Source organism: Dermacentor albipictus, chromosome 1 (assembly GCF_038994185.2).
Source record: "Dermacentor albipictus isolate Rhodes 1998 colony chromosome 1, USDA_Dalb.pri_finalv2, whole genome shotgun sequence".
Lineage (NCBI taxonomy): Eukaryota > Metazoa > Arthropoda > Arachnida > Ixodida > Ixodidae > Dermacentor > Dermacentor albipictus.
Genome location: NC_091821.1, coordinates 39,569,967 through 39,593,633, shown reverse-complemented (window position 1 = coordinate 39,593,633; position 23,667 = coordinate 39,569,967). Strand labels below are relative to the sequence as shown.

Below are 23,667 nucleotides of genomic sequence, written 5' to 3'. Positions count from 1 at the left end.
TGAAACAGCGATTCTCGCTATGTACTAGATAAAAACTCTGGGCTGACAGCAAGAAAACAAATACAACCCTACGCATAAAAGTAAAACGACTAGAAGAGAGCAGACTTTTTGCCGCCAGCAAAGACCAGCATAAATGATAAATACTTCACAGTGAAATAACTATCAAGGAAATTATTGTTTGTAACAAATAAACATAAATATGGAAGTGACACAGAATGGTTAAATGTGAAATATGTGTAGCATTGACTTGCTACATGCTAGTAGCCCTGCCACCTCTTCCTGAGGAAAAGAAGTAAATAGCAATGAATGGAACGGTTGATATATACTGAAACTGGAGTCCTCATGCAGTACTGCTCAATATAGTGCAGCCTTTCCGACTCACGGCCACATCGTAACACAAAAGAGGCATAATAAAATGTAATCAAACTGTTTCGTAGCCTCACCTTGCAACACACTAGAACTTAGCCATCACTTGAATTGAGATAGTAGTAAGCTTACCCAAGTAACCACGGATATCCGTGGGACGTCCGCCATAAGTCCCAACGTCCGTCCATTCGGATATCCAACATGGACGTCCGTGGGACGTACAGGAGAAGTCCATATCCTGTTTGGATGTCCGAAGGACATCCCAATGGGATGTCCATGGGACATCCAGTTTTGAACGTCCGCTGGCTGTCCGTAAATAGGCATGTCCAGGATATATACACTAGCTAACATAATTATGTAAACTAACATGAAAATATTGTCGGAAAATTGTTCATATTATGTTTGCTTGTTTTTATTCTCTGTCAGACACAGTCTACGCTTTGCAAAGGCAAAATAAATATATTTCCAACTTGATATATAATTTGCCCATTTTAACATCGTAGTATTATAATACGTTTCTTTTCTATCAGTGGGTCATATAAATGAAGTTTGCTTTCAAAAAATGCTTGTGGATGACTAGCAGAATAGATAAGCGCCCATTTGAAGCGACTTCAAAAAAAAAAATGGAAAGACGCACGTAGGAAACGTACACAAGACGGGAATGAGGCTGGTTCCTGTCTGTCCAGCCTCTTTCTAGTCTTGTATTCCTGCGTGCATTTTTTGGCATGTTTTTTTCTTAAAACAGGAAGTAGTTTCCTGTGTTCAAATTTGCATATAATTATACAATTGCATGCTACAAGTGGAGAATTCTTATTTTGTTTCATTTTGAATCCTCAATCACTATGTGCAGCCAAACAGGTCTAGTAAAGCTTTAGTAAAAATCAAGGAAAACATTCCACAATTCAACAAGACTTTATTTTCCACTTTTGTAAGCTAATTAAGCACCATCATGGTCCTGCACGGAAGTAGCGTCTGGTTTCTGTACAGCAACTGAAATAAACAGACAAGTAATAATTAAACTCCATTTTAAGCGTTAGCTTCAACCTCTAGCTGCCAAATGTTTACTCAAGAAAACCATTTCACATACACTTTCAGTCTTTCTTAGCAGTGGCTGCACACCTTTCTTTTGCCCTGCGCAGCCACTCCTTTATGTGGTAGAGCACGTCGTCTACCGTGCAGTCTTTGTGGTGGCGTGTCCGCCGAGCAGCCGCTAAAAGAAATGGGCGCGCCTTAAGTTTCAAGAAACAGTCAATTTCTACCAGATGTGAAGATGTACACTTACAGAACAGAACTTTGACGAGCTTCAGGTCCCTAAATCGAACCTTGCCTTTGCGGCCGTCCATACTAAATTCCGACGCAGCCTGATCACTCATTATATAAGCCATCATTGACTTAATAGTTGTGTTCAGGGTTCTTGTTCCATAGCCCATAAGGTCCAGAACCTGGAAGAAATTTAGGATGTGTATGTAACTCTCAGCTAACATGCAAGTACATAGCATATCTTCTGAGATGTCGGTGTGGCAGTGAAATGGGTTTACACAGATGCAAATGCCAGGGCCACTGAGCACATGTATCTGTGAATGCAAACAAGACGAAAATTGTATGCACTGAAACAAGTGGAGCAAAGTTGGTCATTCACTGGCACACTTTTTTGAAACAGGTTGTACATATGCAAATATTCAGCAAAACCGAGACGCTAGCATCTGAAACGAAATGTCTTACTGAACCATACCAGAGCTTCACTTTTTCCTTCAGTCAGTTCTTCATTGAAATCAAGGACTTCTCGCACACTGTCCAGTGGGCAGCGCAGCACTGGCTCAGGAGTGTTTGAAGTTTCTGCACCTGGAGGACTATTTCTTTGTAGGGCTACTGTCAGCATCTGTATAATTTCAGCCTGATTGTGCCTCACGATATTTAAACTGTTTATAACCCGCCGCTGAAACTCTGTAAGAGGGAAAACAGCATTAAACAAGTAAAGTAAGCCAGAGTACTGCTGTTCGAAAACTTACCAGCACTGCTCAGGGCTGTCCCCGAGGTTTGTCGACAACCTGGAAAGTGCAACACAGCGATTAATGAGCAAGCACCCCAAAAGTGTGTTGGAACTGTGAGAAATAGGCAAAGTGAGTTTTACAATTGGCACTGGGGCTGGCATCCAAATGCTGCTGACTCTCAGCTCCTGCAATAATAGCTGCAGTGTTTGTTATGCAACTCGGTTCTGAACGTGTGCAAGCAAGACAGAACAAAATGACATGAAATTGGGAAAACCTTTTTACCTTGGGACTGTTGCGCCACCTCAGCCACAGCCACACAATCCCTAATTAGGCCGACTTCGTCCTCATTCCGATTTTCGAAAGGAAGAGCGGGTGTCTCCCGACTAGAACCTGCAGAAAGAGAGGGTCAGTGCAATCAAACGACACCTAGCTGGCAATGAGCTGATATGCTACCTGGCAGTGACGTCATCTCTGAATTTCCTTGCAGAGGCTCCATTCTGCGCTTTTTTGGGACTCTGCAAGCTGAACAAAACCAATGAAACCTCACATTGAAAACAACCACCAAATGGTCTGCCAACAAAAAATATGCGAATTTTATAAGCTCAGGGCCACCATTTAAAATTTTCTAAGTTACTCATGTTACTGGATCCTTATGTAGTGCACCACCTGGCAATCACTTTTCCACACACTAGTGCCACTGAAAGTAGCAACTTGACCAAGGTAAAATACGAAAACAAAAGTCTTACGTGTCTTGTGCTGCATGGAAAGCTGCAAGGGGGCGCGCGGAAGGTCATCATCGGAATCAGATTCCGAACTGTAGCGCAAAGGTCTAATTCTCTTCCGCTTTCCACCGCCATCAGATTCCGATAAATCGGACCTGAACCGGGCCTCTTCCAACTTTGCACGGCCATCTTCATATGTGTCTGAGGTATAGTGCATTGACAATAGTTAGAAGGCCGAAACTATGCACACGATCACATGTATACCATCAACATAAATTAATTGAAGCGCGGACAGTAAAGTGATGACAACGACTGCTACGTGCAATGGCTTTGGAGGCTGTTTCTAAACATGCATGGAGCAGTTCAAAGTAAAAATTTTAGAGTGAAATAACCCACTGGCATGCACATATGCAGGTAAATTTGTAAACCGAACAAAGCAATTAATGCAATATAACTTCGTAACTGGCGTTTGAATTTATAGTGACAGTACACATAATAGTCAAGGGAATACTCACGGAATACACCTTTCACGAGCGCATCATATGAGAGGAATCCCGCATCTGGTTTTGCTGCGCGTCGAACCATTCTTGTGGCTCTATCTGATGGCACTTTTGGCCACAGACATTTGTCACCATTTACCCACGTGCAAGGCACAACCTCCACTTCCTCTGTAGCAGTAAACTCCACAATTGCATACATCTGAAATGATGCCACCACGCGCATATTAAAACAAAAAACCCAACTATACATTTAAAAAAAAGGTACACTATTTCAGCTATCGCTCTACACCATCCCAGACAGGCCGGGCCACATGCACGCTAATCGTTGTCAAGGCGGATTAGCTGCAGCGCGACAGGTTAAATAATAATAATTTATTTGCTCAAAGACATGAGCCCCCCACCCGGTGACATGCAAGGCTACAAAGGATAGACGCACGTGCGCCGGCTAGCCCATCAACGAAGGGTAATAAATAGTACAAATAACGGCAGCGCTTTGCATAAATATTAATATAAGGACCACTAAGCATAGATGCACTTACCATGCTCTGGCAAACTTCAAATTAAGTGACCGCGCCGACCACGCTCCGAGCTCAGGTTTGAATTGGGCGCCGGGACAGACGAAGTAAATATCTATACGCGTACAAAGGTAGCAAGCGCACAGAAAAAAAAGAAGCGCTACATATATATATATATATATATATATATATATATATATATATATATATATATATATATATATATATATATATATATATATATATATATATAGTGGTATAAAGTTTGTAAACAGGGATAACGTACCTCAGACAGGCTGGCCAACGTTTCTACAGGAGGACCTATCTTCGTCAAAGGCGGCCTCGTCATCGTCGGCGTGTTAGTTTTAAAGGGTTAGTGCAGTGACGTCACATGCGGAAGTTGTCGCTGGCGGCTGGTTTTAAAGAGAGCGATTACAAGAGGAAACAAGCGCTGTCGTCCGACGTCTGTGAGCTTCATTCTCAAGACGAGAGGATGAGAGCGTGAGAGTGGGCACGCGGGGAGAAAAGAAAAGAAATAGAAGCAGAAAAAAGGGGAAAAAGGGGGAAAGGGGGTGGGGTAATGGGCGGCGCAAAAAAAGGGGGGTAGTGAAAGAAAAAGAAAGAGAAAAATGAGATCTTTAAGAAATACGGGGGCTTGGGGGCGTGTTGGAGATGCGAAAGGTTAGGAGGTACTCAGGGGGAGTCGTTGGCGGCATGTTTTTGAGGCATTAGAACGGCCACACACACACACACACAAGAAAAAAAACATGAGTAGGCAATGTTAAAGGCACAGAGCCTGGACGATCAGCGAAGTCTGGTGGACCGGGCCCGGGCTGCAGCATTAGCCAACGGCTTTCTGGACTGAGAGAGCCGCCCACCTAGGGCGAAGAAAGGACACTTTCTCGCTGTTTCTTAAAATAAACGTTCATTCCTCCTGAAAGTGACTTGAGTAGCATAGTAGTAATACGCCGAGTAATTTTGAAATAGTTAAGGTGGCGACGTCGTTTCGTCTGCGGTGCAATGTATGGTGTGACTGCAGGCAGCGGCATGGTCTTTCAAGGGGCACTGCCCCACGCGCTTAACGTAGGTGTCGTTACGGCGGCATCCAGAGATGGCGATACTCTGGGTTGAGGCGCCGAAAAAGGCATATTGACTTCCGAATGTGTTGTCGAGGGGGTTTAAAAAAAAAGATAAAAAAAGGGGGGAGGGAAGGGAGAGGGGGGCCGAAACCGGTATAACAAACAGGAGGGTAACGCACGCAGAAGCGGGCGGGGGCAAGTGTACATGGAAGAAGGGGATCGTACAGTTGGTATAGACGTAAAAACCTGAAAGAGTACATTAAATTGAGTAGTAGGCAGGAAAAATTTTTTTCGAAATGGAAGAGTAGATGAGGTTAAGAATTAAAGTTGGCTCGTGGCCTAATGTGTTTTGTGTATTGGTTGATGATATGAGAGTTTCAGATTTAAGTTACAGCTTTTAAAGATTCTAAGTTGCCGCGTGCCAAATCAATTCCTGTCGGGTGTAGGCAATTAAACTTGTGTATGAGGTATGATTCCGTATATATATATATATATATATATATACGGGATATACGGCTATACTACGGGAGACCTAGCTCGCTTGGGCTCACTCGTCTGGTGGCACAACATAGTGTGCGTAGAGCATCGCAACTTAAAAACGAGGAGCAGCTTCTGTTGTGTCAGTCAAAGCTCACTGAATTGCAAGTGCTGGAACTGGTAAAGTACGAGGGAAGGAAAAATTTCAATGTCCAAGAACAACAAAGAAAGAAACGGGAGCGTGACAATATCCCAACGGCCATCAGAGCTGATTCTCAAAGCCAAAACCCTGACTCCGAGGCGACCGATTGTTCTGAAGTAATCAGTGGAAAAAAGCACGAGACGGTGGGCAACGCCTCAAATGTCATAAACTTGTCGAGTAGCCCATTGTCGAGTGCGCAACTAAATCTCCTTTCGAAAGGTCTAACTTTTTGTCCGGCGTCAGGAAGGATGAACGAGTTTCAATTGTTTCAAGATTTGGATGACTTCGCGAGAAATTTGCGACTACGGGAGTACTTTTATGATCGAAAAACTACAGAAGGGTGTCTTGACCAGCTACCTGAACTCTCCGAAAAATCATGGACACCTGGCGAGGCACGCGACAAATACTTGGACATGTATATTTGTGCGGTTCAAAAAGACATTATAAAAGAGTACGAGAGGCATCGTCCCATCCGCAGCAACCTCTCAAAAGAGGAAGAGCAGGCACTGCGAACTCTACGTGATGATCAGACAATTGTCATTAAGCCAGCGGACAAGGGTGGTGCAGTGGTGGTACTTGACCGGAATGTTTACATAGCCGAAGGTTTCCGTCAACTGGGAAACTCTAAATTTTACAGAGAACTCCCAAGCAATCCTACCCAGAAATTTGAAAGCGAAATAAAGGACGCCCTAACCACTCTACGCAAGGCAGGGCAGATAACCGATAAGACGCTCAAAGCATTGATACCAAGAAACTCTGGCCCCGGCCGTTTCTACCTACTACCCAAAATCCACAAAATAAACAATCCCGGTCGGCCTATCGTTTCCAGTGATGGAACAGTGACTGAGAAAATATCCAGCTTTATTGACAGTCTCATTAAGGACATCCCATCTTCATTTCCCTCGTACATTAAAGACACAAATCATTTCCTTCGGGAGGTATCAAACCTGACGGTACCGGCGGGGGGTTACTTGGTCACTGGATGTCGCATCTTTGTACACCAATTCATACCTCACGCCGAGGGCATAGCTTCCGTAGTTTCAGCTTACGCTGGCTCCAGCCAACCTAGACAATTAGATAAAGACACAGTTGCGACTCTTTTAAATCTAGTACTGAAATATAATCACTTTGAGTTCGAGGACAAGCATTATTTGCAAATCAGTGGAACCGCCATGGGAACGAAGATGGCGCCAAATTATGCAAATATCTTTATGGCATCTTTAGAAATACCCTTCCTCGCAAACTCGGCCGTAAAACCAATATTTTATAAGCTATTCCTGGATGACATTTTCTTTGTGTGGGCCGACAATGAACAAAGTCTCTTAGACTTCATTTCCAATTTCAATTCTCTGCACCCGTCAATCTGCTTTACGCACAACTTCTCCCAAAATAGTATTCACTTCCTCGACGTCACTCTGTCACTGAGTGGCGGTCGCATTTCCCCGTCCCTATACAAAAAGCCAACAGATCGTCGGCAATATCTGCATTTTTATAGTAGCCACCCCCATCACTGCAAAATAGGCATTCCCTACTCCCAGGCCCACAGATACAGAAGAGTCTGTTCCCAATCTGCGCAATTTGAGCGACACGCGGAGGAACTGAAATCTGCTCTCATACGCCAAAAATATCCTCCAAAAATAGTAGACGATGCCATTGAACGCGCCCGCAGCTTAGATCGCGCACAGATAATGGGAGAAAAGGTTAGCAATACCAATACACAATCAGATCGAAACTTGGTCCTCACATACACCACCGGTGCTCCGCGGGTCAATGCCATGGATTCTCACCCGCCATTTTAATATCATGAAACGCTAGAGCATCCGACTCGCTACTATCTTCAAGCAGCCGCCTCGGGTTGTGTATAGAAGAAACAAAAATTTAAGGGATTTGTTAGTCAGGGCGAGGACACAGAAGTCAAACACGCCCGAGGGCTGTCGACCGTGTGGGAAACCTCGTTGCAAGGTATGCCGTCACATGACAACAGCAGACACGGCTGAAGCATCGAACTCGCCCTTCGTATATAAAATTACCGAAAATCTTGACTGTGATTCCAGTAACGTCGTGTACAAAATTCGATGCGAGGTGTGTAAGCAGGAATATATATCGGCCAAACAGAGATCCCTTTCCGCCTACGGTTTAACAATCACCGCGCGCATGTGAAAAGTCTCCCCAATTGCACCCTTCTCCAGGCACGTTCGGCTGCCAGATCACTACTTTGAACGCGTGAGCGTTGTGCTCTTGCAATCTGGTTTCCAACACACCCGTGCACGCGAGCAGAGAGAATCTTTTTTCATCCATAAATTTGGAACGTACACTAAAGGAATTAATGAGAGTCCGGGGCGGATGACGTGCCTCCGAGATATGCCGTGAAAGTGCATGGGAAACGCGAATACATGCTATGTACTGTAAAATTGAGACGCTGGCTATTCACTGCTTACTCACCCCTCCGCATACGCCTCAAGGGGGCGAGCGGAAAACCAATAAATTCAGTTTCCTGGACCCTGCCACTGAAGTGTCATTCTAAGTGACCTATTGCCCTTCCTGAAATACGCACGTGCTGACTTGATGTCAGTCGTCTGTTAAACAACGTTCAAAAACTGGACCACAAGGAGGCTATTTAACTCGACGCCCTAAATCTAAGCCCATGGGCGCACTTGCGTTGCGAATCCCATGCATTTTTTGGAACTATTTTTTTTTCTTTTTGTCGCACCGTAGCTGGACCACAAAGCTGCCGGAACGGGCCGTGCCTTGTATATTTGTACTGTGACACTGTGTTTCTTTCTACAAGTTGCCGCTCTTCTGTCTTCCTTCTGGGCCCCTTCTCTATTGTGTCCCCCGCCACCCGCTCCCGCTACAACGGCAGCCCACGCACTGGAGCTGCGGAGCGACCGCTTTCTCCCTCCTTGCCTCGGGCGCACGGGAACCTAGCTGCCGCTACTTCCCGCCCCCCTCCCTCTCCGTTTTACGTCTCCCTCCTCCTGTGTGATTTTTTCTTTTTCTTTCCGTTTTCTTTTTTTTTCCTCACTTACCTCCTTGCTCTACATACATGTGACTCCGCCTTCCTCTAACTGCCCTGCATAGCTGCCAAAGGCCGCTGTAAATCTGCCAAGGCGCCGAAAATCAATCACTGTCACAACTGTTCCTCTCGGTTTGATGTATGTAAGAACGACCGGGTACCCGGTCTGGTGTCTTCCCTACCACGGCCGAACTGCCATTTTTTTGTAAACCCTGATGAAGATCGGTCCACCGATCGAAACTGTCGAAATTAAATACTTGTTCTGTTTACCTTGTAGCACCACTCAAGTTCTTTATATATATATATATATATATATATATATATATATATATATATATATATATATATATATATATATATATATATCACCCATGGTGCTGGCGATGGCACTATCGCTTGTGCGCGACGGAGCATTGGCCCTCGCCAGGCAACAAAAACAAATCTCAAAGGCTATGCTTTTGGTGCCCGCGTGCGCTGAAAGCGAGTATACGAAAGCTACAGTACGTCACAGCCGCCATGTAGTAACAGTAATCTCAGAGGCTATAATTTTCTGCCCTTAAAGTGCCAAAAGCCTTAGCAGAAACACAAAACGCGAAAATCGAACAACGAATATTTCCAAAATAAGTAAATATTTCACTGTGTAATAATAAAATACTTTAAAAATTTATTTAAGTTTGCGTAGATGCACGTTGATGCGTTATAGGCCCTTTGCAAAGCAGAAGCCTTGCAGTGATCCAATCCAAGCCTAGCCATCGTTGTCACGGCGTCTTTCATTGCGCGATTGTTTCAAGGGCAGCGGAACAGCGGACGTGTGTTGATTCGTTTGTCACTTTCCGTGCCTGCCAAAGTCTCCTGCTCCTGCAGCTAATAAGGTATGACAGCTACGTCTTATTTCTTTTTTAATTCGTTTGGGTGTTGAAATGTGCTTTCTGCACAGGTGCCAACATGCTTAGGCTTAAGGAGAAGCCTTATACGCGAAAGAGAGCGTCGCTGGAGACAAAGATGCTATTCGAGGACTTTGGATCTCGCACCGGCAGCCAGCAGTCAACGGCTCGAGAAGTCGCAAGTGCAGAAATGTGCAGTGGCGCATGTACTACTCACGCATGTGTTAACACGTGTGGTCGTGCTGGGTAGTTCTGAACTTAGTGTCACACATTACTTCCCCCCTCTTCTTTGGCTTCTGGATTGGATTGGCGCGGCTCGCTACGTGCTTGCGCGCGCTTTTCCGAGCGCAGATTGGTGTGCGCCTGGTTTCTGCACTAGGCTGTTATGCGATCGCTTTTTTGAGCGCAGATTGATGTGAGCCTGGTTTCTGCACTAGGCTTTTGCACGATCGCCTGCTTTTTGCACTTGGCTTTCAAAAGGCGAAGTGAGCGTCGCTTACTGCGGAAGTGCAGCGCCGCGGGCCTACCGTGTATGGAGGCGCGCAGCAATGCCGGGAAACATTCATACAAAAGCAAAGGGTCAGAAAAAGTGCGCTTTATTTTCCGTTACTTTGTCACACTGGGTAGCGCCGTGCGATCGCTTCTAATAGACGCAGAAACGAGTCCTTGCAGCGCATGTGCCCATTAATCGATGCCCACCATAGCCATATCAGGTGCGACTCGAGGAGCTGTGGAGTCACCCTGTAGCCGGAAGAGACGAGGTGGCGCTTCACCTTCTGCCAGTAGCTTTCGATTTTTTGGGTGTGAGCGCCCGTGATTGGGTCTACAAAGTTCATGCTGTGGTTAACAGCCTCCCATTGCAAATTCAGTCTTGCTCCGTTAGCCCCCACTAAGTTCGGGATGCAGTTGTATGCGGCCCATTCATCACTGTGGATGGTGGTTCCCGGTTCCACGTTGGCTGCAATAATGGGGCCTAGCGTCGCCGCGTCTCGTCGGTCGACCTTGAATAGTCGGAGCTCCCCGGTGGTCACGCAGATCATGCCGAATACCCACGGTCCACGATCTGCAATGCCACCGTAATTTTGGCGGCTCGGCGGAACGTTGTCGCCCGTCATCAGGCGGCCTCGATTGTATTTTCGCTTGCCGCGAAGGAGGCATTCATCAATTTGCACAATCCTCCCGGGGCCACCGAGTGGGGGTCGCGCCAGCAGCTCGTCCCGCACGACCTCACGAGCGTAGTTCCTCCAGTCGGCGATGACATGGTCCGACAGATGAAGCAAGTCGCCGGTCATCTCCTTCATGAGCCACGTGCCTATGTTTTTGCTCACGCAGTACGTGAGCCAAATCACTTGCCGCCTGGAGACGTGGACGTTCGGGCGGCCGAGGCGGTCCGTGTTGGCGAAGTAACTTCCCTCACCTCTCTGCCCGTGCAGTGCAGCGGTACCGTGTAACTGCGACAGCTGCTTTCGGCACCTGTTGCACCGGAAGGCAGCCCGGCGTCCATTCTGAGTCTTCCTATACAATGTGACGACTTCGCCTTCGCAGGTTGGTTGGTCCGGGTTGAACGCCAGGTCCTTGCAGGTGCCCCAGTACTCTGACGACGCCACTCGACCTGGTCTGGAGTTGGGGCGCGGTGGGCGGACAGCGCTTGAAGCCGGAGCAAGCCGAAGCGATCGTACGAACTCTTCCTCCGCAGCTGCATCGCTGATAATTTGACAGATGGTGACAATATTGGGGTCAATTCTCGTGGCGGCCATGACAACGAGTGCAGCGAGAGACGCGGCTCGTCTTTTGTAGCCCCGGGATCCGTTACAGCAGAACCCTCTGTTAAGGACGGCTCACCCAGGAACGTTGAGGTAGCGTGGACCTGGCGGTCTGGAGCTTCAGGAACAGGCAGGGGCCCAGGCGCAGATGCGAGACGACATATTTTCAAGCTTCTTCGATCACGCAGAGCGACACGCAGTCTAGCTTGCTCAAACGTTGAAGCTCGTTGGCGGGGGCGTGTTTTATATAGCCTGGAACGCCCTCGCTCAGGAGAAGGAGAGAGGGCGAACGCTCTCCACACTTGCGGCCCCCGCTCGGTACACAGGAGAAAGCTCAACGGATTTTTTAACCGCGCTTGGGCCAGCACAGGCAAAGGCACTGACATGCACACACGCACACACACACACGCGCGCACCGTCGTGTACCCTGCCGAGGAGGAGGAGAAGGAACGAAAGCACACACGAAGCTTAACGTTCGCGCTGGCTGAGAGGAAAGAGTACTGGCGAGCCTATGTAGACATCGGGACGTGGCGAGCGCGTGGGGAAGGAGACGAGAATGCGCGCACAAAGGCTAACGGCTCTTCGCCGTTGCGGATTTTCAACGAATGTTGGCAGCTCTGCGAATTTAAAACGCATGGGCTTTCGTCGTGGTTTTAGCAGCGCGACGCAATTGTGCACTACACAGGCCATTCGTAACACCTGTGGTGCGCGCATGGCTTCAGCTCTGAGTCGACAAGCTTTGAGCCGACAAGGGGCTTTCCAAATCCCCATGCACGCGTTCTGCAAGACAAGCGCAGTTTATTTAGTTGCTTTCAGCTAGTAAAATTTGAGAATCACGTTTCCTGTGTTCTTATGATATTACATATATGAACATCCAGGAGGTCCAAGAACATGTTAGAGCAGAACAAGAACGGCTCCAAGGAGCGGCTGATGTCGCGGACATCGGAACAGAAGTTTTCCATGTCTTCGACGTTAAAAATCGTTATTTCTAATAATTCTCATACGTTATAATGTATATTTATTCAGGTTTCATATCAGAGCTTTCCACGGAAGTTCGTTACGCTGCCCTTGTGCTGAAGCCATGCGCGCACCACAGGTGTTACGAATGGCCTGTGTAGTGCACAATTGCGTCGCGCTGCTAAAACCACGACGAAAGCCCATGCGTTTTAAATTCGCAGAGCTGCCAACATTCGTTGAAAATCCGCAACGGCGAAGAGCCGTTAGCCTTTGTGCGCGCATTCTCGATCTCCTTCCCCACGCGCTCGCCACGTCCCGATGTCTACATAGGCTCGCCAGTACTCTTTCCTCTCAGCCAGCGCGAACGTTAAGCTTCGTGTGTGCTTTCGTTCCTTCTCCTCCTCCTCGGCAGGGTACACGACGGTGCGCGCGTGTGTGTGTGTGCGTGTGTGCATGTCAGTGCCTTTGCCTGTGCTGGCCCAAGCGCGGTTAAAAAATCCGTTGAGCTTTCTCCTGTGTACCGAGCGGGGGCCGCAAGTGTGGAGAGCGTTCGCCCTCTCTCCTTCTCCTGAGCGAGGGCGTTCCAGGCTATATAAAACACGCCCCCGCCAACGAGCTTCAACGTTTGAGCAAGCTAGACTGCGTGTCGCTCTGCGTGATCGAAGAAGCTTGAAAATATGTCGTCTCGCATCTGCGCCTGGGCCCCTGCCTGTTCCTGAAGCTCCAGACCGCCAGGTCCACGCTACCTCAACGTTCCTGGGTGAGCCGTCCTTAACAGAGGGTTCTGCTGTAACGGATCCCGGGGCTACAAAAGACGAGCCGCGTCTCTCGCTGCACTCGTTGTCATGGCCGCCACGAGAATTGACCCCAATATTGTCACCATCTGTCAAATTATCAGCGATGCAGCTGCGGAGGAAGAGTTCGTACGATCGCTTCGGCTTGCTCCGGCTTCAAGCGCTGTCCGCCCACCGCGCCCCAACTCCAGACCAGGTCGAGTGGCGTCGTCAGAGTACTGGGGCACCTGCAAGGACCTGGCGTTCAACCCGGACCAACCAACCTGCGAAGGCGAAGTCGTCACATTGTATAGGAAGACTCAGAATGGACGCCGGGCTGCCTTCCGGTGCAACAGGTGCCGAAAGCAGCTGTCGCAGTTACACGGTACCGCTGCACTGCACGGGCAGAGAGGTGAGGGAAGTTACTTCGCCAACACGGACCGCCTCGGCCGCCCGAACGTCCACGTCTCCAGGCGGCAAGTGATTTGGCTCACGTACTGCGTGAGCAAAAACATAGGCACGTGGCTCATGAAGGAGATGACCGGCGACTTGCTTCATCTGTCGGACCATGTCATCGCCGACTGGAGGAACTACGCTCGTGAGGTCGTGCGGGACGAGCTGCTGGCGCGACCCCCACTCGGTGGCCCCGGGAGGATTGTGCAAATTGATGAATGCCTCCTTCGCGGCAAGCGAAAATACAATCGAGGCCGCCTGATGACGGGCGACAACGTTCCGCCGAGCCGCCAAAATTACGGTGGCATTGCAGATCGTGGACCGTGGGTATTCGGCATGATCTGCGTGACCACCGGGGAGCTCCGACTATTCAAGGTCGACCGACGAGACGCGGCGACGCTAGGCCCCATTATTGCAGCCAACGTGGAACCGGGAACCACCATCCACAGTGATGAATGGGCCGCATACAACTGCATCCCGAACTTAGTGGGGGCTAACGGAGCAAGACTGAATTTGCAATGGGAGGCTGTTAACCACAGCATGAACTTTGTAGACCCAATCACGGGCGCTCACACCCAAAAAATCGAAAGCTACTGGCAGAAGGTGAAGCGCCACCTCGTCTCTTCCGGCTACAGGGTGACTCCACAGCTCCTCGAGTCGCACCTGATATGGCTATGGTGGGCATCGATTAATGGGCACATGCGCTGCAAGGACTCGTTTCTGCGTCTATTAGAAGCGATCGCACGGCGCTACCCAGTGTGACAAAGTAACGGAAAATAAAGCGCACTTTTTCTGACCCTTTGCTTTTGTATGAATGTTTCCCGGCATTGCTGCGCGCCTCCATACACGGTAGGCCCGCGGCGCTGCACTTCCGCAGTAAGCGACGCTCACTTCGCCTTTTGAAAGCCAAGTGCAAAAAGCAGGCGATCGTGCAAAAGCCTAGTGCAGAAACCAGGCTCACATCAATCTGCGCTCAAAAAAGCGATCGCATAACAGCCTAGTGCAGAAACCAGGCGCACACCAATCTGCGCTCGGAAAAGCGCGCGCAAGCACGTAGCGAGCCGCGCCAATCCAATCCAGAAGCCAAAGAAGAGGGGGGAAGTAATGTGTGACACTAAGTTCAGAACTACCGTCGTGCTGTACCTGCAAACATTTGTGTGCCTTGCGACTCTGGCCGCTGCACCGAGGCGACATCAGAAGTTCAGGCCGCTGGTTGTGACACTGCGCGCACTACGGACAATGTACCTTGCTTCCTTGATGGATCCACTCTAAGCGACTCTTCGGATGGTTCACTTGGCTCGCCTGTGAGAGCGTCACAAGAGGATCCCTTAGGAGAGGTGAGTGTGGGTTCTCTGGTTAGCAGGACCCCGGAGCCTACATTTGATTTAGCTACCGCGGACTCTTCATCGGTGCCCTCTGACTTTGCTGAACGACTGCGCAGTTGGGCTATTAAGGAAAATGTTACGCATACAGCGGTCACATCACTGCTAAAGATGCTCAAGACGAGTAGCTTTGACCCCTCATCTCTCCCAAGTGACGCTCGCACTTTGCTCTCCACGCCCAGGGGTACACAACGTGCACCTGCTTTAACTGACATGGCTTCTGGGCAATACTGTCACTTTGGCTTGCAGTGCAGTCTAGAAAATGCCTTGTCGGAAGCATGTTTTAAGGGCAGCCATGTTTCTTTGTTGTTTAATATTGACGGACTGCCAATTTCTAAGAGTTCTAACATGCAGTTGTGGCCAATACAGTGCATGATTGGTGAGCATGGCAGAGTTTCACCCTTTGTAGTCGGCATTTTTGCTGGGCCTTCAAAGCCTGTTTCAGCGAATGATTTTCTGAGCCCCCTTGTCAGTGAGCTGCAGCAGCTTCTTTCGCATGGAATGGTTTTTGAGCACCGGGTAATTAAGGTTTCGTCAACTTGTTTTGTTTTAGATGCACCAGCACGGTCATTTGTTTTTCAAATTAAAGGACACACTGGATATTCTGGGTGCCCAAAGTGCACAGTAGAGGGCACATACAGCAACAACCGACTCAGCTTTCCAGCGAGGTCCTCCACTTTGCGCACCGATGATTCATTCAGGCGTCAGACTGACCCTGACCATCACCTAGGCACCTCAGTTTTGATGACGCTTCCCATAGACTGTGTCGCCTCTGCACCCCTTGACTACATGCACCTTTTATGTCTGGGCATTATGAAAAAGTTGCTTAGTGCTTGGTTAGGTGGCCGTTTAGAGGTCCGTCTCGGACCTGCAGAACGAAGACGGTTGTCTGACTTAAACCTATCTTTAGCTCCTAATGTACCTAAAGAATTTTCCCGCAAACCTAGAAGTGTAGCAGAGGCTGAGCGTTGGAAGGCCACAGAATTCAGACTACTACTTCTCTACACTGGGCCTGTAGTACTCATGCCTGTTCTACCTCCTGATCTTTACATGAACTTTCTTTCGCTGCACTGTGCAGTGTACATTCTGGCAAGTCCTAGCCTGTGCCAGCAGCATACTGATTATGCCGAGTCTCTTCTTAAGTACTTTGTTAAAACTTTTGCAAGATTGTATGGAAATGACCAGGTTTCCTACAATGTTCACTGTGCATTACATGTTGCAAATGATGTACGCAAGCACGGACCACTGGACATGTTCAGCGCATTTCCTTTTGAAAATAATATGCAGTACCTCAAGCGGCTTCTAAAAAGCCACAAGACTCCACTTGCCCAGCTGTACAACCGCTTAAAGGAGCGAGAGGGAAAGGGGGCGGCAACCTTTCCATCACTGAACGCGATTAAATTTACAAAAGAACATTCAGATGGGCCTCTCCTAGGTACCTGTGCACCACCCCAGTACAAACAGGCCACGTTTGCTAGCTTCATCCTCAGTGTAGATGTTCCTGATAACTGCTGCATAATAGATGGCTCTGTCGTGATTGTAGATAGTTTCGCACACTTTAGAGCTACACAAGCACCTTGCATCATTGGTCGCGAATTCATGGTGAAGGAAAACTTCTATGATAAGCCATTTTCTTCTTGTACCATTGATGTTTATGTGGTTTCACAGCTTTCTGATGTTAAATGTTGGCCATTAAGGAATGTGCGTAAGCTTGTCAGGTTACCCTGGCATGGGAAATTTGTTATAATTCCATTGCTGCATATGTCTTAATCGCAGGTGTTATACCTGTGCCACACGGGCGAGGTTAATGGCATTAAATGTTTAAGACCTAAGTTTCTTAATGCCATTATATTTCGGTCGCTGCTACATGCGCATACTTAATGACATTAAGCTTTGCGATGGCGATAGATGCAGTGGAATGGTCAAGTTCGTTTGCAGGGCGAAATGCGAAAACACCCGTGTGCTTAGATTTAGGTGCACGTTAAAGAACCCGAGGTGGTCAAAATTTTCGGAGTCCTCCACTACGGCGTGCCTCATAATCAGAAAGTGGTTTTGGCACGTAAAACCTCAAATATTATCTATTATTATTAAATCGTAATACAATAAAAAACAGTCATCTAGGGAGCAGATGTTTAATTAATTGGCATATTGTATGTAGTTTACTTCTGGAATGTCATTGTTACACCCAGCCGTAAACTGTTTGAAGCCAAAGCTAGCTCGACGGCCAATCCATAGCGTAGCCAAAGCATTGAAATTGGAAAAATAGCGCTCACAGCTTCAAAGCTCCCAAGCAGCGATCCTGAAAAATGTGACCGTGTGCTCCAGTTTGTTCTGACATACGTGCTTCGAGTCGAGCATCGTTGAGAAATTCGAAGGCTTCAGTATGAGGCCAACAAGGCAAGTAGCCGCCGCTGTGCAATCGAACAGCTTCTCCTGGCTAATGCGCTCACGGTTAGAGCTGTGGCCGTGAGTAGCGCCAAGATCGCCTGCTGATCTCTACGAAAATAAAAAGCTCCTTTTAAAAAAGTGAAGAATGTATTAGTTGTTTTGATCTACAAGTTTGTTTAATATCGTGAGGATATGGTCACTGCAGCCACGGCGGGAACATTGTAAATGAGAGTACGCATTCGATGGCCAAGTGAGTTTCAATAATTGTAAGAACTCACTACGCCGCAAGAGAGAGCTATTTTTTAAAGAAAGTCAAGAATATATTAATTGTTCTTCACTAATAGTTCGTTTAGTCACGTCAGATTGGGGAGACATTGGGAACCAGAGTATGCATTCGACGGCAAAGTGAGTTACGAGAACGCACTACATTGCGAATGGCATTTAAGCTTGAATACCATTAAGCATGTCCGTGTGGCACCCCGCAAATTACATTAAAGTTTAAGGCATTACCCAGTTAATGTCATTTTATGTGCCCGTGTGGCAGGGATATGAGTGCTATTCAAGTGATGTAGTCAAGATTAATTCCTTCATGTCATTTCTGTTGCTTTCGCAGTTTAGTAATGCTAATTCATGTCTTTTTGCTCTCTTTCTTTCAGCATTCTGGGCTCCGTTGGAGCCCAGAATGCTCCGTTGGATTTTGTGTTTGTCTGCGTATAACTACAGCCTTCAGTACAGGCGAGGCCAAGAAAACTTCAACGCAGACGCACTCAGTTGTCTGCCAGCTCCGGGAGACGAAGACGAGCCACAGCTACCTGGGGACGTGCTCCTGTTGGAAGCAGTCGAGTGCGCACCGCTGCAGGCGGCAGACATCGCTGCGCTGATCAAGAAGGACAAAGTATTGTCCATGGTAAAGGACTGGATCCTTAGTGGCTGGCCGTCAACACAACTGGACAGCAAGTTCGCGCCTTACGAGGTGAGGAAGACGGAGTTGTCGTTGCATCGTGATTGCATACTGTGGGGGAATCGCGTTGTAATTCCTCACGCAGCAAGAGAAAGTGTGCTTCAACTCCTACATGCAAATCACCCTGGGATGAGTGCTATGAAAGCGTCAGCTAGAGGGCTCATGTGGTGGCCGAAAATGGACCACGAAATTGAAGAGTTTGTACGACACTGTCAGCCATGTCAGAGTAACCGGCAAAGTGATCCCAAGGTTCCAGTGCATTTTTGGATCAATCCAGATCAACCTTGGAGTCGCCTACACATTGATTTCGCTGGTCCAGTTAATGGAGAAGTATTTTTAATCGTGGTAGACGCGTACAGCAACTGGGCTGAGGTCGAAATCATGTCATCCATGAAAGCTACAGCTGTCGTCACCAGCTTAAGGAAGATGTTTGCGACACACGGTATGCCAGACGTTATCGTTTCGGATAATGGCACAGCATTCACTAGCTCGGAGTTGCAAACGTTTTTAAAGTGCAATGGTGTGCGTGCTATTTTCACTGCTCCTTACAATCCCGCCAGTAATGGCAGGGTGGAGAGAATGGTAAGAGAAGTTAAAGAAGCAACAGGAAGGTTCAACGCAGTGCAAGATTTCACGGTTCCTGTTTAAACAGCACACGACGCCGCATTCGGTCACGGGGAAATCTCCGGCAGAATTGATGTTCGGACGAAGGCTGAGGACAGCCTTGGACAGACTTCATCCGGACCGGCAATACGTGCCGGAACCGCAACGACCGGAGATTAAGAGGTTCCATGTCGCTAACGCGGTCTATGCTAAAAGCTTCTGTCCAGGTCCAAGGTGGAAGGCGGTCAGGGTTGTGGCAGTGCGAGGCCTGGTGTCGTACATCGTCCAGTTGGACAACGGCGAACGCCATCACAGGCACCGGAACCAGTTGAGGAGCGCCTGGACGAGGCTCGAAGCCGATCCAGTCTGAAGTGCAGACTACCACGTCAGGCTGCCTCCTACAGCCAGACGACCACAACAGCCGCCGGTCAGCACGGAAGCAGCCGCAGGGGCAAGACCGGGCCAAGCTACCCAAGACCCGGTCGAGACGCGAAGATCAACACACGTTAGACGGCCTATCGCACGTTATGGCATTGATGACTAACCAGACATTTTGCAATTGTGTAACGAATCTTAGGGGAAAGGAATATTGTATATTGATATCGCGTGTCATACTACATTTTCATGATAATCGCTTATCGGCCACGCAAGCATCAGTCGGCAGATCACATGTTCATCACCCTATAAAAAGGGCACGGCATCAATAGACGTCTGTTCCACCCTGGCGTCCGGCTAATACGCTACACTTTCTTTTCGAGAGCAGTTTACTGTTGTTAACAATTTCTCTTCCCCGACTTCTGTTAGCTCTGGTGTGCCACAAGGCAGCGTCCTCGGCCCCTTACTCTTCTCAATCTCCATTAACGACTTACCCGCCCAGATTACTTCCTGCATGCGCCTTTTTTCCGATGACTGCGTAATCTACCGTCCTATTCACACGACTGACGAACTTCAAGCAGATCTTAACCTTATCGCTAACTGGTGTAACAAATGGCTCATGACACTAAACTGTACAAAGTGCGAGGTGATGTGCTTCAGCCGAAAATGTGTAAGTTCTAAAAATTCATATCATCTTAATAACACTATGTTTTCCCACACTTCATCATATAAGTACCTTGGTGTTGTTCTTGCAGAGAATCTTTCATGGACCCCACACATCACTTCTACATACACCAAAGCATCACATTCTCTTGGCTATCTACGGCACAACTTGCGAAATGCCCTGCCAAACATTCGAAAACTCGCTTTCCACACATTCATTTTGCCACAGTTAGAATTCGCCTCCCCAATTTGGTCCCCTCATCAAAATTACCTAATAAATATGACGGAAATGATACAAAACAGAGCAGCCCGGTTCATATCCCATAACTACAGTAGAAACTCAAGCATTACACAAATTAGACTAGACCTACTGTTGCTGCCATTAGATGTCCGCCGCAACATCGCTCTTCTCTGCTTATTCCACAAATATATTTACACTAATAAACGAACCCGGTTACAAATACAAATACCACACTCTTTTTCACGCAGATTACATAATCAGTTGAGTTTCATGCGCACATATGCTAAAACAAATGCATTTAATTCATCTGCACTACCACGTGTCATTCGTCTCTGGAATGACCTCCCTGATAACACAGCCTCCATATCTAATCCCGACACGTTCAGCTCTCAGTTACTCATGCTTTTCCCATTTAATACCATTCACGAGTGACAAATCTAGTGTATGTTATCGTGTATTTTTGCCATGTTGTATATCATTTTCAGAAACGGTATTCCTTTGGTCTGTTAACAGTAACAAGTGTTCATGTGCCTTCAGATATTGCTTTGTATTCCTAGTGCCTTCAATATTGTGTAACACGGTAATCTCTTTCTGGCACTGTTCCTCTTGGAAATTTGAACGTTTTATATCTTTACTGTTTAATATGCCCCCCTTAATTACTTTATGCCCTGCCATAAGGCCTGTAAGGTTCTTTTGAATAAATAAATAAATATTTGCTTTTTGGCCTTTATATGTATATGTATGAGGTGACAATAAAAGATTAATTGTATTTGGAAGTTGGTGTAGGTTCATTTCTTGTTTTTTTAAAACAAGAATGCATTCAAGCACTCGACCAATGTAATATATTTAATGGTCGGGTGCTTGGATGTCCCAACCGCTATTGTTGCTTCAAGGTATGTGTATATCTGGAATATCCCCGGGCACACACGCGCGCACACACACACACACACACACACACACACACACACACACATATATATATATATATATATATATATATATATATATATATATATATATATATATATATATACTGAACGTCCCCTGAATATCCATGATGGATGTCCGCGTCGGACGTACTACGGACGCCAAAGCAGTTACCTTTGGATTCCCCAGGGACGTCCCTCGGACGTACGTCGGATATTCATGGACGTCCCACGGACATCCCGAATATCCAGAAAGGACGTCCGTCGGACGTCGCCTGGATATCCGTGGTTACTTGGGTACACTTTAGCATGGTTCCTACAATACCACGTAACATGACAATGGACAACAGGAAGTACACACAAGTGGTACTGTGCATCTATGCATGTTGTGCTGTATGCAAAAGTGTGAACATTTACCAGCTAGTTCAGCTTTCTTTAGTGGTAACACAAACTGCAACGGAAGTAGCCGCATAAGACTGACAAAAATACTGCAATGGAATCGATTACAAAATAATAGAAATATAGTGAGAGGACTACAAGAAAGGAGACATGTCAACAGCAAATCTATTAAGATCGATACACACAAAAAAGGCCGTTCAGAAGCATGCAGCCATTGCGAGAAAGAAAGACTGCAGTGGACTGGCTGCCCTTCACTCATTGAAGTACTCAGTGAAGACAAAATGCCCACTGATGCCTTGATGCCTTCTATTTCACACCCTTTTGTCACTCAGAATCTGAAAAGTGACATAAATATCAGTATTGTAAATCAGTCATTCAATGGAGAAGAAAACTGTGAAAACAATGAATTTAAGCACAAAATTGTGCACAAACAAAGTTACAATATCAAATGATCAACTGCAGTCTATGAAGGCACTACTCCAGCCAATACACCAGAAAAGGAATTTTAAAGTCACAAGTATTCTAGCCCGCAGCAGTGGTTCAGTGGTATTGGCGCTCGGCTGCTCGGTCGAAGAACACTCCTGCCCGGTGCACGCAGAATGGAGAAGTTGAAGGGATTTTTTCGTCTCCCGGGCCGCTTTCTCTTCAGCAAATCTCTTGCGAGCTTTCTGCATACTTTACGCGCACTACACCGTATTAATAGTGAGTAGCAGCTCCCAGCAACATATGCGACCGCAAGCAATCGCGTACAGCAGCACCTCCTTGCATATATGCGACTAAAAGAAAGGCGCTCACGCGAACTACTGCGCATATGTGGCCTGTAGACCACACCGACAACACATGGTACAGTATAAAGTCCAGGCACGCTTCATCTTACCTTTACTGCGGGGCCAACCCGGCCAGGAGCTCAGGAGAAAGAAACAACAGTCTTGACCACCTTGCGCAGCCGTAGTGACAACTGAAAATGGCGCCTCCGCAGTCACAATAAACGCGCGAAACGCTCGCCTTCGCGCCTTTTTCGCAGGCCAAGTTTCATCCTAGAGGCCAGCACTCGCATGGTGCTCGCTTCTCTCCCGGTGGAATGATTTCACCTCCCACAGGTGTACGTTTTCGCTGCTTCCCGTCAAGGTCGCGCCCGCGCTTAGCTCGCGCTGCGCGCGAAACGTCTCTTGTTTCCGACGGCGCCTCTTCGAATGACTGGAAATTATTGTGTTGTTAACTGTCACAACATCAATGTAAACACGAAAGGGTTAATGCCACCAGTGAAATTCTGCCGATGCACACTTCCAAAAATATTGCCGGAAAGAACCCGCGCGATAAAAAGAAATAGCCTCCCGCAAAAAAAAAAAAAAAATGCAGGGTATGCGAAGCTTCAGAAAAGATTGCATTGGTAGTATTGGGTATGCTTGCGGCGCGTTTTCTGCATCTTTAGAGGAGATCGAAATATTTATGAAGTTTCCAAATGTGTGGCTGCTGTTAATTATTATTATTTGAAAAGCGTCGTGAACCCAATGGACCACAAATAATCCACAGTACATCCGATGGACGTTTAGCGCCGGACGTTTGGACATCCACCGGATATCCCCACAAATCCAGATTACATACGGCGGATATCTGAGGGACCGTCCCGTGCAAAAAAAAAAGGCGTTCAATCGGACGTCCCGTGTATGCCCTTATCGGACATTCGGACATCCGTCGGACCTTAAAAATGGACGTTTTTAACTAAATATCCGAACAATGTCCGCTGGATAAAACAATCTGGACATGGACATCCCAGGGACATTTGTGGGATTTTAAATGTGGATATTGATTACAGAAACGTCCACGAGATGTACAGAGGACATCCATGATAAATCCGGGATTTATCCATTGTTCGGTTTTGTTGGGGTGTCACCTTGCTGGTACTGCGGCTTTTTCAATGCTTTAGAAGCTGTGCTATACCTAAGAACCAATGTACCAGTTACAGGGATATGCTGCACTTCCTTTACTGTGAAAATTGCATCCACAAATAATTAAGTGCCGCTAAAGGAA

The 23,667-nt window shown here is 47.3% G+C and overlaps 2 protein-coding genes and 1 long non-coding RNA gene across 10 annotated transcripts; 1 reads left to right on the top strand and 2 right to left on the bottom strand.

Moving 5' to 3' along the window:
- Positions 1-1,259: 1,259 nt before the first annotated feature.
- LOC135918187 (uncharacterized) lies at positions 1,260-11,514 on the bottom strand. Of its 6 annotated transcripts, none has more exons than XM_070540576.1 (12): positions 9,970-11,514; positions 4,381-4,972; positions 3,595-3,778; positions 3,104-3,280; positions 2,811-2,879; positions 2,640-2,747; positions 2,498-2,554; positions 2,376-2,414; positions 2,099-2,310; positions 1,649-1,808; positions 1,486-1,576; positions 1,260-1,356 (listed from the first exon to the last, which is right to left on the bottom strand). In XM_070540576.1, exons 2-12 carry the CDS (start codon positions 4,441-4,443, stop codon positions 1,314-1,316), a joined length of 1,203 nt encoding a protein of 400 aa, XP_070396677.1. In that variant the 5' UTR covers positions 4,444-4,972; positions 9,970-11,514; the 3' UTR covers positions 1,260-1,313. The 6 variants fall into 6 exon arrangements, with proteins under 6 accessions (XP_070396677.1, XP_070396678.1, XP_070396682.1 ...); XM_070540577.1 differs by having other exon boundaries at positions 4,381-4,507; XM_070540581.1 differs by lacking the exon at positions 9,970-11,514 and adding an exon at positions 4,119-4,209 and having other exon boundaries at positions 4,381-9,072.
- A 558-nt stretch (positions 11,515-12,072) lies between these two features.
- LOC139061086 (uncharacterized) lies at positions 12,073-21,087 on the top strand. 3 transcript variants are annotated; one of them, XM_070540595.1, is made up of 2 exons: positions 12,073-15,035; positions 19,249-21,087. In XM_070540595.1, the coding sequence occupies exon 1, from the start codon at positions 13,318-13,320 to the stop codon at positions 14,458-14,460; it is 1,143 nt and encodes a 380-aa protein (XP_070396696.1). In that variant the 5' UTR covers positions 12,073-13,317; the 3' UTR covers positions 14,461-15,035; positions 19,249-21,087. The 3 variants fall into 3 exon arrangements, with proteins under 3 accessions (XP_070396696.1, XP_070396692.1, XP_070396688.1); XM_070540591.1 differs by having other exon boundaries at positions 18,204-21,087; XM_070540587.1 differs by having other exon boundaries at positions 18,192-21,087.
- Positions 21,088-21,785: 698 nt separating this feature from the next.
- Positions 21,786-23,325, bottom strand: LOC135912466 (uncharacterized). Its single transcript, XR_010567679.2, has 2 exons — positions 22,514-23,325; positions 21,786-21,971 (listed from the first exon to the last, which is right to left on the bottom strand). It is a non-coding gene; the product is annotated as an uncharacterized lncRNA (long non-coding RNA).
- Positions 23,326-23,667: the final 342 nt, after the last annotated feature.